We start from the raw sequence: 13414 nt of genomic DNA on the forward strand, positions 1-13414 counted from the left end.
TTTCGTGGAATAAACGGGTATGCAAAGCATCTACATCTACATGTTACCCCATAAGCCATCTGAATAGGCGCGTGCAGGAAGTGTAAGGAAACCGGCAGTTATACTATTATAGAACTGTGCTTAAAAAGTAGGTGCACGCTGAGAGAGATTTAACTTCCTAAGTTCAACCTTGCATTGATTTTACTTTCATAAATTTTGGGGCTCGTGGCTGAGCTTTAAGCCACCGAGTGCGTCCACCGGGTTGCGGATGGTGGGTCAACCTCTTGATATAGAGGTTAGCTGCGATATAAGCAAGTTTACTTGTCGAATAAGCAGTCGTGGACAAAAAGCGGCCGTAATCCGAGGTGGTATGGTTCTATCCCTGGGTGAGATAGGCCATCTAAATGATACACTAAACCTGTGAAGATACCGTGACTTGGCGATGAGAGGCCGCCAAAAATTATGCCTCACATCACCCGGAGGAGTGATATGAGGCTTCTTCATATGAGTGAAGGTGGAGATCACGATGGTCAGTACAGCGACACTCATTGCACTTCAGGCGTGGTAACATTTAATTTAACGGCTGTAGTACTGCGATGTGGGAGGCAAGGGGAAACCACCACATTATTATCCCGAGGAGGCGCAGCTACTCCAACTTTAAATTGTCTGACATGATGGAATTCTCTCAGGTAAAAAATTCCGGAGGTAAACTAGTCCCCCATTTGGATCTCCGGGCGGGGACTACCCGAGAGGGTACATCGGTCAATTGTGATACGGATAGGAGAGAGAAATGGAGAGCTGCGTCAAACCAATCTTAGGATTGTTGACTAATGATGATGAAATTTTGGGGAGAAATAAATTCTTATACTAATCCGTTGAGTAAAGTGCCTCTCGCATTTTTATTGTTTCTTTCGCGCGTGGAGGAATGGCGAGGTTTAAGATGATTTTATCAGTATCGCTCTAAAAGATTTTTGTTCTTTACTGCTCATGCAATCTGAGGTTTGCGCCTAGCCTCTTTTCGTGGCCCCAAGCTTAATCTGTGTAGAAGTTGTGTAACTCTTGTAGCGAACAGAGAGAGTTACACAACTTGTACGCGGATTAGGTTTCGAGCCGCTAGAGGCACGGAGGACTTATAGTCGAATCGCAGCCTTTCCCTTCATATTTTTTTAGAACGCTGATTAACTCTTTCTCCGATGGATCCCATACGGTGGCCGCGTATTCGAGGTGCGACCTAACCGGCACTAAGTAGCACCTCTATTTACTTTTTCGTCCAAGGACCTTCACTCGAAAGGATTACTAAATACTATGAATAAGATGGTTAGAAAGGGCTTTATATTTTATTTTCGGGCTCTGCCACATATATTATTTTTACTTGATGCTCACGATAGGCTTGAAGTTATCTTAACTCTTAGATATTTGACTCAATTTTGTCGCCTTTTAACTCCTTTCAAAAACACATATACGTGTGGATAGTTAACATGCCTGCTCAAGAAATGTAGCGTTATGTACATGCTGAACTTTGATTTTTAGCCCCTAACGCATAACCTTTCTAACCATCTTATTCAGCAAGAAAATATTTAAGTCACACAAAGGGTTATAACGATTGTCTGCCCAAGTGTCACCTCCGCATGACTTTCCGTCGCGAACGTTCATTCCGGTTCTTCAGGGGGTCGCCAACCCAAGATAGTGAAGAAATTTGCAGCTCTAAACCTGAAGACAATAAGTGTAAACACAATAAATAGACGGGGTACGACAAAAAGCATAGAAGTAACCCTTTCTAAAATCGCTTGAACCATAGGAAAACTTGTGGAGACACTGAATTTTCTATTTCCTATTTATTGTAGTGTTGCCAACTGTCTCTATGCCTCTAAATTTTGAGGGTTGAAAAATCGATTTTTCAAAAATGTAATTTATCGAATATAGACGACGTGATATGTCGTAAAACCAGATTCCCAGGCCTCCAATCGGAGCACTTTTAATTTTTCCCAAATAGAGAATTTTCACTACTTTGATAATTATCATCTCAACAACGGCGGAGGATTCGGTTTTGCGTGATAAAGCTCAACAAAAATTTTCGTACGCAGGTTTCCGCGGTGATTACTTGAGTTCAGCATTCTTTCGGGCTGCATCCGCGTCCGTTGTCGAAGAACCACAACAGTTTCGCCAGCTCTCCTGCCAGCGTCCTCAGGTGAAGGAAGGAGGAGTTCTTCCTTCACCTGAGGACGCTGGCAGGAGAGCTGGCGAAACTGTTGTGGTTCTTCGACAACGGACGCGGATGCAGCCCGAAAGAATGCTGAACTCAACAAAAATTGTAAGAACTGGTAGAGTGGCCAGAAAAGGAGAATTTAAATATTTTACCTACGAAACTAACGAAGGTTAGTTTCTTAATGTGAACGTAATATTCCCGCGAGAAGACACTGGTTATAGCGTAAATGAATAATAAGACTTCACAGGGGGGTAGCCAGGAATTTCGTTCGGGGGGGGGGGGGTCCCAAACCAGGGTGGAATTTCTCTAAAACAGGGTACTAAAAAGAGGTTTTGAAACTAATTTTAACACGTTTCATAATCGAAAAAAACTTCATTTGTCATAAAAATCTTCTGTAAATTCATTATTTTTTATATTTTGTTCTCTTTTATGAAGGAAAGTAATTGTGTATGTACGTTTCGGGGGCGGTGGGGATCCGGACCCCGGACCTCCCCCCTGGCTACGCCACTGATACTTCACTTCAGATCGACTGACACTTCATTTAAAGAGCATCGTATAAGATGGTATTGTCGCTGAGAGTACATAAACATAAATAAATAGTTAGGTCGCTTTGAACCAACGAGGAACAAACATCACCGAAAAAGAATTAAATATCGAACACAACCGAACATGTCCACCCAATAGGGTGGTTTCCTATTATTTTTTTATTGCCTAAATCGAAAGATTATTACTCCTGGAGTACGTATTTCACGCTTTTACATTTTTAAATGACGATATCTATTTTTCGCGATTAAATGAAAAGTGAAAAATTTCAAGCGCGCGAAAACGCGACGCGTAAGTAGGAATGATGGGAAAAAGTCCGTGCGACGCATTTCTGGTTCCCCCTCCCGCCTTGTGAGGTGACCTTGATCGAGGCTCTGAGCGCTGATAGGACGTAGGATGCTAGCGGGTAGCTGACTACCTTGCTGGCTGGTAGCGCTTGGCTTAAAAAAGGTTTATTAATACCTTATCAAACGAAGAAAACTTTCCGACCTTAGCCAGTTTTAATTGGTGATTATTAAGACATGTTTCCCTGAGCTCTGTGCCTCATGCATGCATTGGTAACCTCAGACGATGTATAGCTCCTATCCTCTCGTGTAGAAACTAAGTCCCTGTGGCGTCACGTGGAGTGGAATCGCATGGGCGCCAATCTGGCCTTTTTCAAATGAGGATAAAATTTGACCCTTGCCATTCGTCTAAACCGGTATTTCAAAAACCAAATAATTTGTTTATTATGAATACACTAATGGTGGGTAACGAATCGCAATCAATGCCTTTCGTTTTCTTTGATGAAGGAAACCACCCTATTGTACCTGCGCAGCATTAACACGAAAAAAATTATCATTTTATCTACGTATTGCCGGTTTACCTACTGTATTAATGAACAATTAATTCGTTATTTTGATACAAAATTAAATTAGTTTGAGAGCCGAGTGATAAACTACGATCTACTCCAGAATTGTATGTTTCAACCCTAAAGCTTTAACTCCTTAATTACAATCCTGTCTTCCCGCAACCTCGCTGAATATTTACCATCAGTGTTGCTCGGCAAATAGGAAGTTCTGCCGCGGTGAATGTCATGCCTGCACTTGTAAGAACGTCGAGCTAGATCGCATAGTGAGACAGGCACTTTCCCAAGTCCTTAATGACTGCTCGCAAGACATGGGGACGAAGTTTCTTGGCGGAGTGTTTCTGTGTCCCAGGGTAAGCAGAGCGTGCACTCGGAGTTGACATCCAGTGCGACTCGGAGGGTCGGGAGGTTGAGATGTTGGGGGGGGGGGGGGAGGGTGGCGAGGAGAGGCAAGGGGACTCCCTCGAGTTGCTGGGAGGAAGCGAGATACATCGAATCGAGACACCGAAGCGAAAGAGCGGTGGAGAAACCACGAATGTTACAAAATAGGATCCTCAAGCCTCAAGCTATACGTTAAAGTATGCGTTATTACTCCATGAATGCGATATTCAGCTGTTTCCAAGTGCATTTCCTGATTCATTTATTTAATTATGAGATGTTTCTTCTGCTTTAAGAAATAGAAAGGTTCATTTCTTGTTTTTCACGGAAATGACACGGTTGATTGATTCCATTGTTGCATCATCTCTCATACGCCTCCATATCATTTTTTTAATGAAAATAATTAAGAGAAAAGTATACTAAAGCGACTATAATACACACGATGTGTTTTCACCAACCAAGCATTTAAAAGGGTTTTTTAAAGTCGCCACTCGCGTCGCTGACGGACAAAGTGATCCGAGTTTCAAGGGGAAGTAGGGTATAATTAGGGGTGTTATCCGAAAGTTATAAACTTGATAATGTGATCTATCCAATTCATAACTTTTCAATTGATATTCCTCGCAATTACAAAAATAATAACGCAAAATATTGGAACAAAAAGTGGATCGCATTTAACGATTTGTTATTCATATGCATAATAGCTGACGCACTCATCACCCCACCGTGGACATTTTTGAAAACCAATTAAAATGCGTCCGAAGTGGCGCAGAAATTACCCCTCAAGAATACAACAATTATGAGGCACGGATCCGTCCCGTTGAAGTTTTATCTTTGTTCCTTGTCATATTGAAATTACTTGTCTATGTCCACCCTTCTATATTTCCACCAACCTAGGCTTCGGCACGTAATGCCATTTTCATTATTTGCTATAATCTGGGTCGGTAGAAATGAAGACGTGGGGAAATAATCAAGCACTTTCATTACGCTAAATAACAAATATTTCCACCCAATCAAGCTGGGAACTATTTGTTTATCTTTATTGCCGGTTTTTACGCATTTTAATCATTTTACTCCATCCCCGAAGCTAGGCGATAAGTGAATTGAGAAAAATACAACGCAATTTGATGGACCGAGTAAAAAAAAGCTTTTGTTATTTGCACCAATTGTCCCCATGGTCATGTTTTGAATGAGGGAGCATTAAAAATTAAAAAAAACAAGTCATTAATAAGTAATTAGCGATTTTAACCGAAATTTCTATGCATGATGATGTGATCTATCATATTCATTACTTCTCAAAGCTATTCATTGCTATTAAAAACACTATACTGCCAAGTATTGGATAAAAGTCGATCGCATTGCACTCATAACCGCGCCGCGGACATTTTTGAAAACGGATTAAAATGCGGCCGGAGTGGCAACGGAAATCAGCCTACGATAGGTTGGAATTGGGCCGCCTCCTCCTTGGTTTGGGATGTTAGATTGATCTCCGTTTCAGCAGCACGGCCAACCCTCTCATCCTCGGCGCAGAGTGTGAGTGGAACGGGGCAGGGTCGTCTGGAGGGTGCAAAGGAGGCGGCGTCACCCGCCAAGGGCAGCCGGTTCGAACCCGCCCTCATGCCTGAGCTGCCTCCTGATCGCGCTTTCTAGTAAGGTACGTGGCACTTTCTTTCAAGACAGGGATGATCCATTGGGAAGTTTAATTGGTATGACCATCTTCATGAAAACTGCTAAATGTTCCATCCAAAGCACACAGACTGCCGTTCAAATCAATTGTTCAATTCACGTAATTATCATGCAACCAGTGGTGGATCCAGGATAGTGACTAGGGGGGGGCAAGTGTGGTTAATAATTCCAGCAGTAGTGAGGGTCGGAAAAAATTATTATTCTATCTCGTGTAAATTGGATATCCAAGAGGGGGGGCTAAACCCCCCCCCCCATGGATCCGCCACTGCATGCAACCCATATAATTTTTAATCCATTTATGTTTTATTTATGTTGAAGTCCTTGAAAATAGCGCATTTAAAGCTTTATTGCGGAGGAATCCAACGAAAAACAAAGTAGGGCGATCACAAACACCCATTTTGCTACGTTTTTCAAAACTGTACTTTTTTTGTAAAATCAATCGCATTTTCATACCTTCTTATGGAAAAGTTTCTCCAATGCATCATTCAAAACTGCTAAATCATTAATTAACTATAAAATTTAGATTGATATTGTAATGTCCTAAGTAACGTAAAATAATGAAAGACGGTCTTTACACGGTCCATGTTCCTAATTACGCCACTGGGTGAAGATGTCCTAACTTCATTATTACATGGCTTGCATACATAACTTCAATGTTTTATAGCATATCGAGATTATGATTTTATATATTGTCATTTTTACATCGTTACAATACAAAGGAGTTTCTTTATAGCAAATAAATATTCTTCCTGACAGTGGACATCGCTGTTAGATTTGTATTTCAAGTTGAGCTTTGGTGTTGTATATCAGGCTTATATTTTTAATAAGTTCTAAGAACCCTCAGGTTAAAGGGTAGAACGGCAGAGAAAGGCTTCAACAGAGATAAAAGTTGCAAGTGATGATGGATAAAAACAGGATAATTTTGTGAAGGTTAAAAAATTAGCTAATAAGAGAATTGAGAAGAGCCTCGTAAAGCCAATCTTCAGATTAATCCTGATAATGATGGAGTGTTCATATTACTAATCAGACAGTAATCCATACCTTACGATTTAGGAGAGCACCTTCCTCACTTATAAGTGACTCAACCCAGAGGATTGTTTGGAGGGTAGAGGTCACCCTAGGCTAAGCTACGGGTATGAGAACGTCACTCATTCAGGGTAGGAGGGACAGTTCCTTTCTGCATATCATCTCGCATTGCGATCATTTTAGAGAATTATGTCCAAACACTTCTCCCCTGCTCAGAACCCGGGACTCCTCTGTCAGTAGCCGAACCCTCTCCACTAATCACTCCTCGTTAAGCTTTGCTTCCGGTACTCTCAACCAATACCACGATTCTTCGCTTTTTAACTAACACGAATACCACGATTGGTGGAACAATCAACAGTGCAACTTTTCAAGGAGGTGGCGCGACGCATTGGATATAAAATGTGGAAGAATTGTGGTATTTCCGACGGATTTTTGGTGTTATCTGAGGGACATATACACTGATTGGGATTTTCAAGCGACAGAGTTACTCGCCATAACCGATCTTTTGTAGGAGCGCAATTTCCAAAACGCGATACCAGTTTCACGTATTAAAATTATTGGAGTAAAATTATGCGTCATAGATATGGAAAGCGCTGTTTTTCATACAAAACTGCAAGTAAAATTTTCGAAATTCATTGAATTACAAATGCATTACGACAATTATTCCCGGTCGATGGTGATTATTTGCAATCTTCATGCCTTCGTTCACTCTATTCCCGTTTTTTTTATTGGTTCGTTAAATCAAACATCGTGAAAATGGTAAGTGGTTAAAACAAGCACCCTTCATGCTCCAATCCAATATATGACTCGGTACGTGGAGGAAGAAAAACCTCATATGAGAATGAGTCGGGGATCGGGTTGGTGTGGTGGCAAGAGTGTTGGCTTCCCACCCGAGGGGCTTCTTGTTCAAGTCTCGGCGGCGGCAGAGATTTTCCAGAGTCCGCCAGATCCCCGCTTGAGTGTCGTACGGAGGACATTTCAAGCGGAACACTCCGTCCGTCGGATGGGACGTTAACACGTGGTCCCTTGGCGCCTTTCGTGAAGAGCAGGCTAATGCTGACGCCGGGTTTCTCTACTCCCTTCCTTCCATACCTTTCCCTCATGGCGCAAATGACCTAAGCTGTCGGTCGCCTCCTCCAAATACCATACCCTACCAAGACTGAGTCATGAGCATGTTAAGTTCTCTCGATCATGGTACGAGGCGGAGTAGTTCATTTTGCAATTTTTAATAATAATCGCAAAGATTTCATGTATAAATAAAAATGGCTATAAATTAAGCTAAAAATGGTAAAATTATCGAGATTGCTAGAGGAAAAAAAAACCTGAACAGGTGATGTGATCACTGCCGCATTGTGGGCCTATGGTGAATTTATGTATGATCTTAGGTTTTCCCGGCGTATCAGTTGCAGAAAAGTTTCTCGGGTTTTCCACCGGTTGATGTCGTCCATGTCTCCCGACGTTTCGATCCGCGACTTGCTGATCATCCTCAGGGGATCTTCCAAATGATCGGAATGATGATTCGGAAGATCCCCTGACCAGAATGATCGGAATGATCGGAATGATGATTCGGAAGATCCCCTGACGATGATCAGCAAGTCGCGGATCGAAACGTCGGGAGACATGGACGACATCAACCGGTGGAAAACCCGAGAAACTTTTCTGCATATGGTAAATTTACTTTGCCATTTGGATGGGGTAAAAGATTATAAGGAATGAACCCAAAACCAACGAGTATTGTTTATGTTTAACTCCACTTCTTGGATCATTCCAAAAAAGATCTTCAACGCGGCAGGAAATTTTTACGGGCTGAATGACAGAATATATATGGAAATACTTTATTCCATCCTGGCTTGAATGCGCCTGGCGAAGCTTGCCGGAGCTTCAGAAAATTATATTTTCAGAGAATCGATTGAAAGTGAAATTAAGAAGGAGAATCAAGTCGCATTAATTGATCTCTCCATTCAAATTCCTTCCGAGGGGTTTTAAAGAGATTCAAACACCACGAAATATTTACGAAAGAAGAGATATTGAGTTTTTGCTAATATTATGAATTTAACCTATTGTCGACCAATTAAACATGGTACTTACGATTTCGTACAATTCAGTATAAATTATATTTACATTACTATGAATTTATGGAGTGATTAACTATAAAATTCGATGACTAAAAAGGAATATCTTCCATGAAAACGCTAGTATTGGTGTATTATTTGCCAGGTATAAAAAAATATATTAGATGCTTTTCTTGGCTTCGTTCTGCTTGCCAATATATCGTGCCAAGCAGTAATAGACTTTTAGGAAGAAGTCCTTTCAAATGCATGCGATACGCTAAGGGACTTCAGATAGGAACACTATAACTTACACTTCGTTAAAAGGAGGGTGAATAAGTTATGGTCGAAATTTTATTCGATAACCTAGTTCAACTGTGCATGCAAGCACTGGAACCAGGAAAAATTAGAGTGACCTGCGGAAATGTTAGAAAACTTATCAGAAATTATACAAATCTGATTCGTTTTTTTCTACAAAGTTCACAGACATCCTCAGAAAGGGTCTAGCCGGTTAAGATGGTGAAAAGTGCCCCCCGAGTTTTTGAAAAATAAAAAATATACACTTGAATTTCATCCAAAATTATATGTTTCCCCAAAGTTTCAGGCCTTAACAATGGATAATAACCCAAAAAAAAAATTGAAACACGATTTTTAGTTTTTTGACTATATCTCCAAAAACATTTACGGCAGTCATTGTATTTCTCGAAGTTGGAAGACGAACTTAAAGCCTAGCAGTATGGTTATAACCAATAATTACGACTAATATAAATGCGATAGGAATTGTTTATGCTAATCTGTAGCCTTAATCAATAATATTACAAACTGATCAACAATCGTTGCTCTCAACAATCAAGCCAAATATCCTTCTGGAATACATAGATGCAAATGGCGGAAAGCAGTTATTCGTGTTTTTGACAGTGTTCCACCAATTTTAAAAATCTGAAAAAAATTAGGAACATACGTTGATGTAGGGATAACAACATATATTTTTTTCGGCGTGTCTATTGTTTCCTAAATTTTTTAATTTAATTTTGAATATTTCAAACTTATATAAAAGTTTAGTTTTCGGTTTAAAAATAAAAAAAAAATCAGGGTGGTAGAACGTAATTGTACTTACATTTTAAAATAAAGATAATGATTTTACAAAAATAAAAACTGGAGCTATAGTCAAAAAACTAAAAATCGTGTTTCAATTTTTTTTGGGGTTATTATCCATTGTTAAGGCCTGAAACTTTGGGGAAACACATAATTTTGGATGCACTTTAAGTGCATATTTTTTATTTTTCAAAACATCGGGGGGCACTTTTCACCATCTTAACCGGTTAGACCCCTTGTCCTAATTCTTAATGTATCCCTGGCATATAAGGTCAAATCAAGGGTGGCCGGTGTGTACAACCATTTTAAAAAGTATTACACGCTTTACAGTAAATTCTACCGAGTGTAATAGGAAATAAATCACTTTAGAACGCCAATACGCTGGTCCACTGGTGGCATAATTAGAATTTATGGCTTCATATCCATAATCATAATAAAATCCACATCAATAGAAATCAACCCAAGGATCTTAGGCTATCTGGATCACTGTGTAGGTGATACCCATAAATTTTTGCCACTAATATCTTTACGGAAATTTCAATGATATTCAAAGTTGAAGAAGTAAGGTCCTTGCGGTTCATACATCGAGGATTCAAGGCATGATAATCATTAAACCCGGTAAAATTGTCATGGATAGTAAGGTGTTAAGAGAAGGGTAGGAAGTCGTTGGTCAATAACTCCATTCATAGAATTTTACTATGGTAGGTGAAGCCGGTGCAAGTTCCCTTAACGTGAATTTGGGATATTTTTACTGTGTATTTTTGGGGCTATATGAACTGTTGCTCCGATTTTCGTTCTATGAATGGAGAAATTATATAGTAAATTTGAAAATATACAGAGTTGTAAATCAAAATAATTTGCTGAATGGAATTGTGCTGCGCTTGAATTCACGGCGTCAATCACTGTGAATTTCAATGCCATTTCAACGGAAGGTTCCGAAGTTATCAGACTCATAGCGACTAGGCCGGGGTATGGGAAGCGATGGCACGTGCGCCCCAGGTGGAACGTGGAGGGCGCTGAGGGTGGTCGGGCACGCGAGTCGAGCCAGCACACACTTATTTCATAAGATAAGGTATTTAACCGTCAAATGGTTCTCCATCCCTGACCTAGGTTGTTGGACGCCGCAACCAGGGGCTCTCCCGGAAAAGCTCTCCCGCTGCATGCAGATAGGCCATAGGATTCAGAAATATAGACGTCTAAAGTATATCCTTTGGATAGTCCTTTATAGATAGATTTTATAAGAATAATTATGAAGTAAGTGTTAAAATAAATATAAAATGAAAAGTTTACTATCAAGAATTCAAAGCGTTTCCCTACTATTTAGACTTTTACCTCTAATATTTGCTTTTAGTATTAAAGTAAATTTTAAACCACGTTTTTTGTGTTCTCTGGAGATAGTGTCTGGGTGCCATGGCACCCATGCTTGTGCTGCAAAAGGCTGTCACTCAGTAACAACCAAATCGCTAGATCTCAGCCCGGCTACAAAGAACTCCACAGCAAGTAGCCTTAACAATAACAAACCATATCGCAAGACTTTGCAGGAGCAGAGTGAAAGTACTCCAAAGGAGTAATAAATGTTTCCCTAATTTCTACACGGAAATTTCAATGAAGCTCTTGGTTCAATAGGTTATGTCCTTGCGATTCAACCATCGTGGATGCAAGGCCTGAAAATCGGTAGGTCGGTAGCATTTACATGGATAATCAAGTACATAGAAATAGATTCACGGTAACAATTAGAAGGCTGAGAAACATGTTGTCGTAAGTCAATTTTGGTAGATAATGAGATATCCATGGCAGCCGAATCCAAAATAGTCTATCTACCGAGAAAAACAATGGTGCAAGCCATAGCTACACTTGGGACCGCCAGGTAAGCAAAACATTCTGGGAGCCCTTAGCACAGATCCAACTTCTTTGCGAATTATTATTGAATCATTGAAAAGCTTTCATTTTTGACTTACACCAATATGTTTCTAAGCCCTCCAATTAAGTGACGCAGCTATCAGCATGGCTAAACCCCTCGGCTGCCGACGCAACTCACATTAACAATCGAATGGCACTCACCTGGTCCCCATGGCATCCCCGTCGGCGTCGCAGCAACCGTCTACGTCCTCGCGGCTGCCGGCCAGGCACCTGCCGCCGTCCAACTCCCCGCTGCCCCAAACACTCACTTCACACTGCTGGTAGATCCCCTCGACACCACCAACACTTGAACCAACACCACCACTGATACCACCACTCACGGCACCACTGATAGACGACGAGGATCCGCCGAACACGCCGCCTCCGGTCCTCGAGGCTGACGAGGGACCAACACCACCACCGGCCACACCGTCCCTGGCCGGAGACCTGTCGCCCGGAGACACTCCTGATGAACACTGACGCTGCGGAGGGGGTCTGGCCGCTACCCCGCTACGGCGGCCCGCGGAAGAGGTGAGGGACTGCGAGGTTGATAGGGGGGGTCTCGGAGGGGGTGTGGGGGGCGGGGGGGAGCAGGGGTCCTCGGAGGGGAGGGGAGAGGGGGAGGAGGGCGTGGAGGAGGTCGAGGAGGAGGTGGAGGAGCAGGAGGGAGGGGGGCGTGGTAGTTGAGGAACTGGTTTGGACCTGGAGGGGCAGCCCCTGCGCGAAGACTTGCGGCTCTGGGGTTGATTCTGCTGGGCCTGGTTGGAGGAGGGGGGCGGGTCCCTCTTCTCCGACATGCCTCCCCTGCCGCCCCTCGTGCGCCCACCCCTCCCCCTCCCCTTCCCGCCTTTCCCCCCTCCTCCTCCTCCCTCAACGCCGCCGTCGGCGATGCCAGCGCCGCCGCCGGTCGAGGGGGAAACTTTTCCCGCCCACGTACTCCGCGCCGCCACCTGGCGGGATTCTCCATTGCCTTTCGGGGACTGTTTTTCGGGATAGAGAGAAAGGAGGGGGATGATGATATTTAAAAAAAATAGAATAAAAGATTGTTCTCACGTGGTTGTGTGTGTGTGAGGGGGAAAAGGTTCAAGGGCCGAAGAAGATGGAGAGGGAGTGAGGTGTTCACAAAAGGCGTTCGTGAAAGTGTTTTTTTTTGTTTCATACGCACAGTTTATATGAGGAGAAATGTAAGGGAACAGAAGGGGTTTGGATGTTGTTTTTTTATGGAGGCGAAGGAGAGTGGGGAAAGAATGAAAGAAAGAGAGAGAATACAGCAGTTAGAACGAGATGAGCAGAGGAGCATCGTGAATAAAAAAACACAACGGAGCAAGTCGCACTCCAAATGACACTGTGGAGTGGCAAGTTCATCACAAGGGAAACATTCGACCCCATACGCGATACACGGTTGTGATGCAGACACAAAATGAATGAGAAGAATTCTTGCTACAATTACGAGAGATTGTGAGATCGCATAAGAGTCCCTGCCAAAACATTTTGGAGCATAGGGGTGTAGAAAATATTATAATAAGTGATGAACTGATTGCTACGAATACTGAATGGGGAGAATTAAACAGTACAAATGAATTTTAAGTTAACATAAGTTCACCAAAACAAAAGCTATCAGAATATCAATTTCTTTCAGAAAAAGGCATAACTGAAATATATGACTGTTAAGTTTAAATTTCTTTAATGAAGCGAAATGAAATAATCACG

The 13414-nt window shown here is 42.0% G+C and overlaps 1 protein-coding gene across 1 annotated transcript in view; it reads right to left on the minus strand.

Annotated features, from left to right (window-relative positions):
• Positions 1 to 12501, minus strand: part of LOC124164449 — a 623547-nt gene extending 611046 nt beyond the window's left edge. Inside the window, exon 1 of the mRNA XM_046541774.1 lies at positions 11867 to 12501. Coding sequence (XP_046397730.1) covers positions 11867 to 12501 — 635 coding nt within the window. The remainder of the gene's footprint in view (positions 1 to 11866) is intronic.
• Between the last annotated feature and the right edge of the window lie 913 nt (positions 12502 to 13414).

The sequence above is a fragment of the Ischnura elegans genome, chromosome 8 (genome assembly GCF_921293095.1).
Source record: "Ischnura elegans chromosome 8, ioIscEleg1.1, whole genome shotgun sequence".
Lineage (NCBI taxonomy): Eukaryota > Metazoa > Arthropoda > Insecta > Odonata > Coenagrionidae > Ischnura > Ischnura elegans.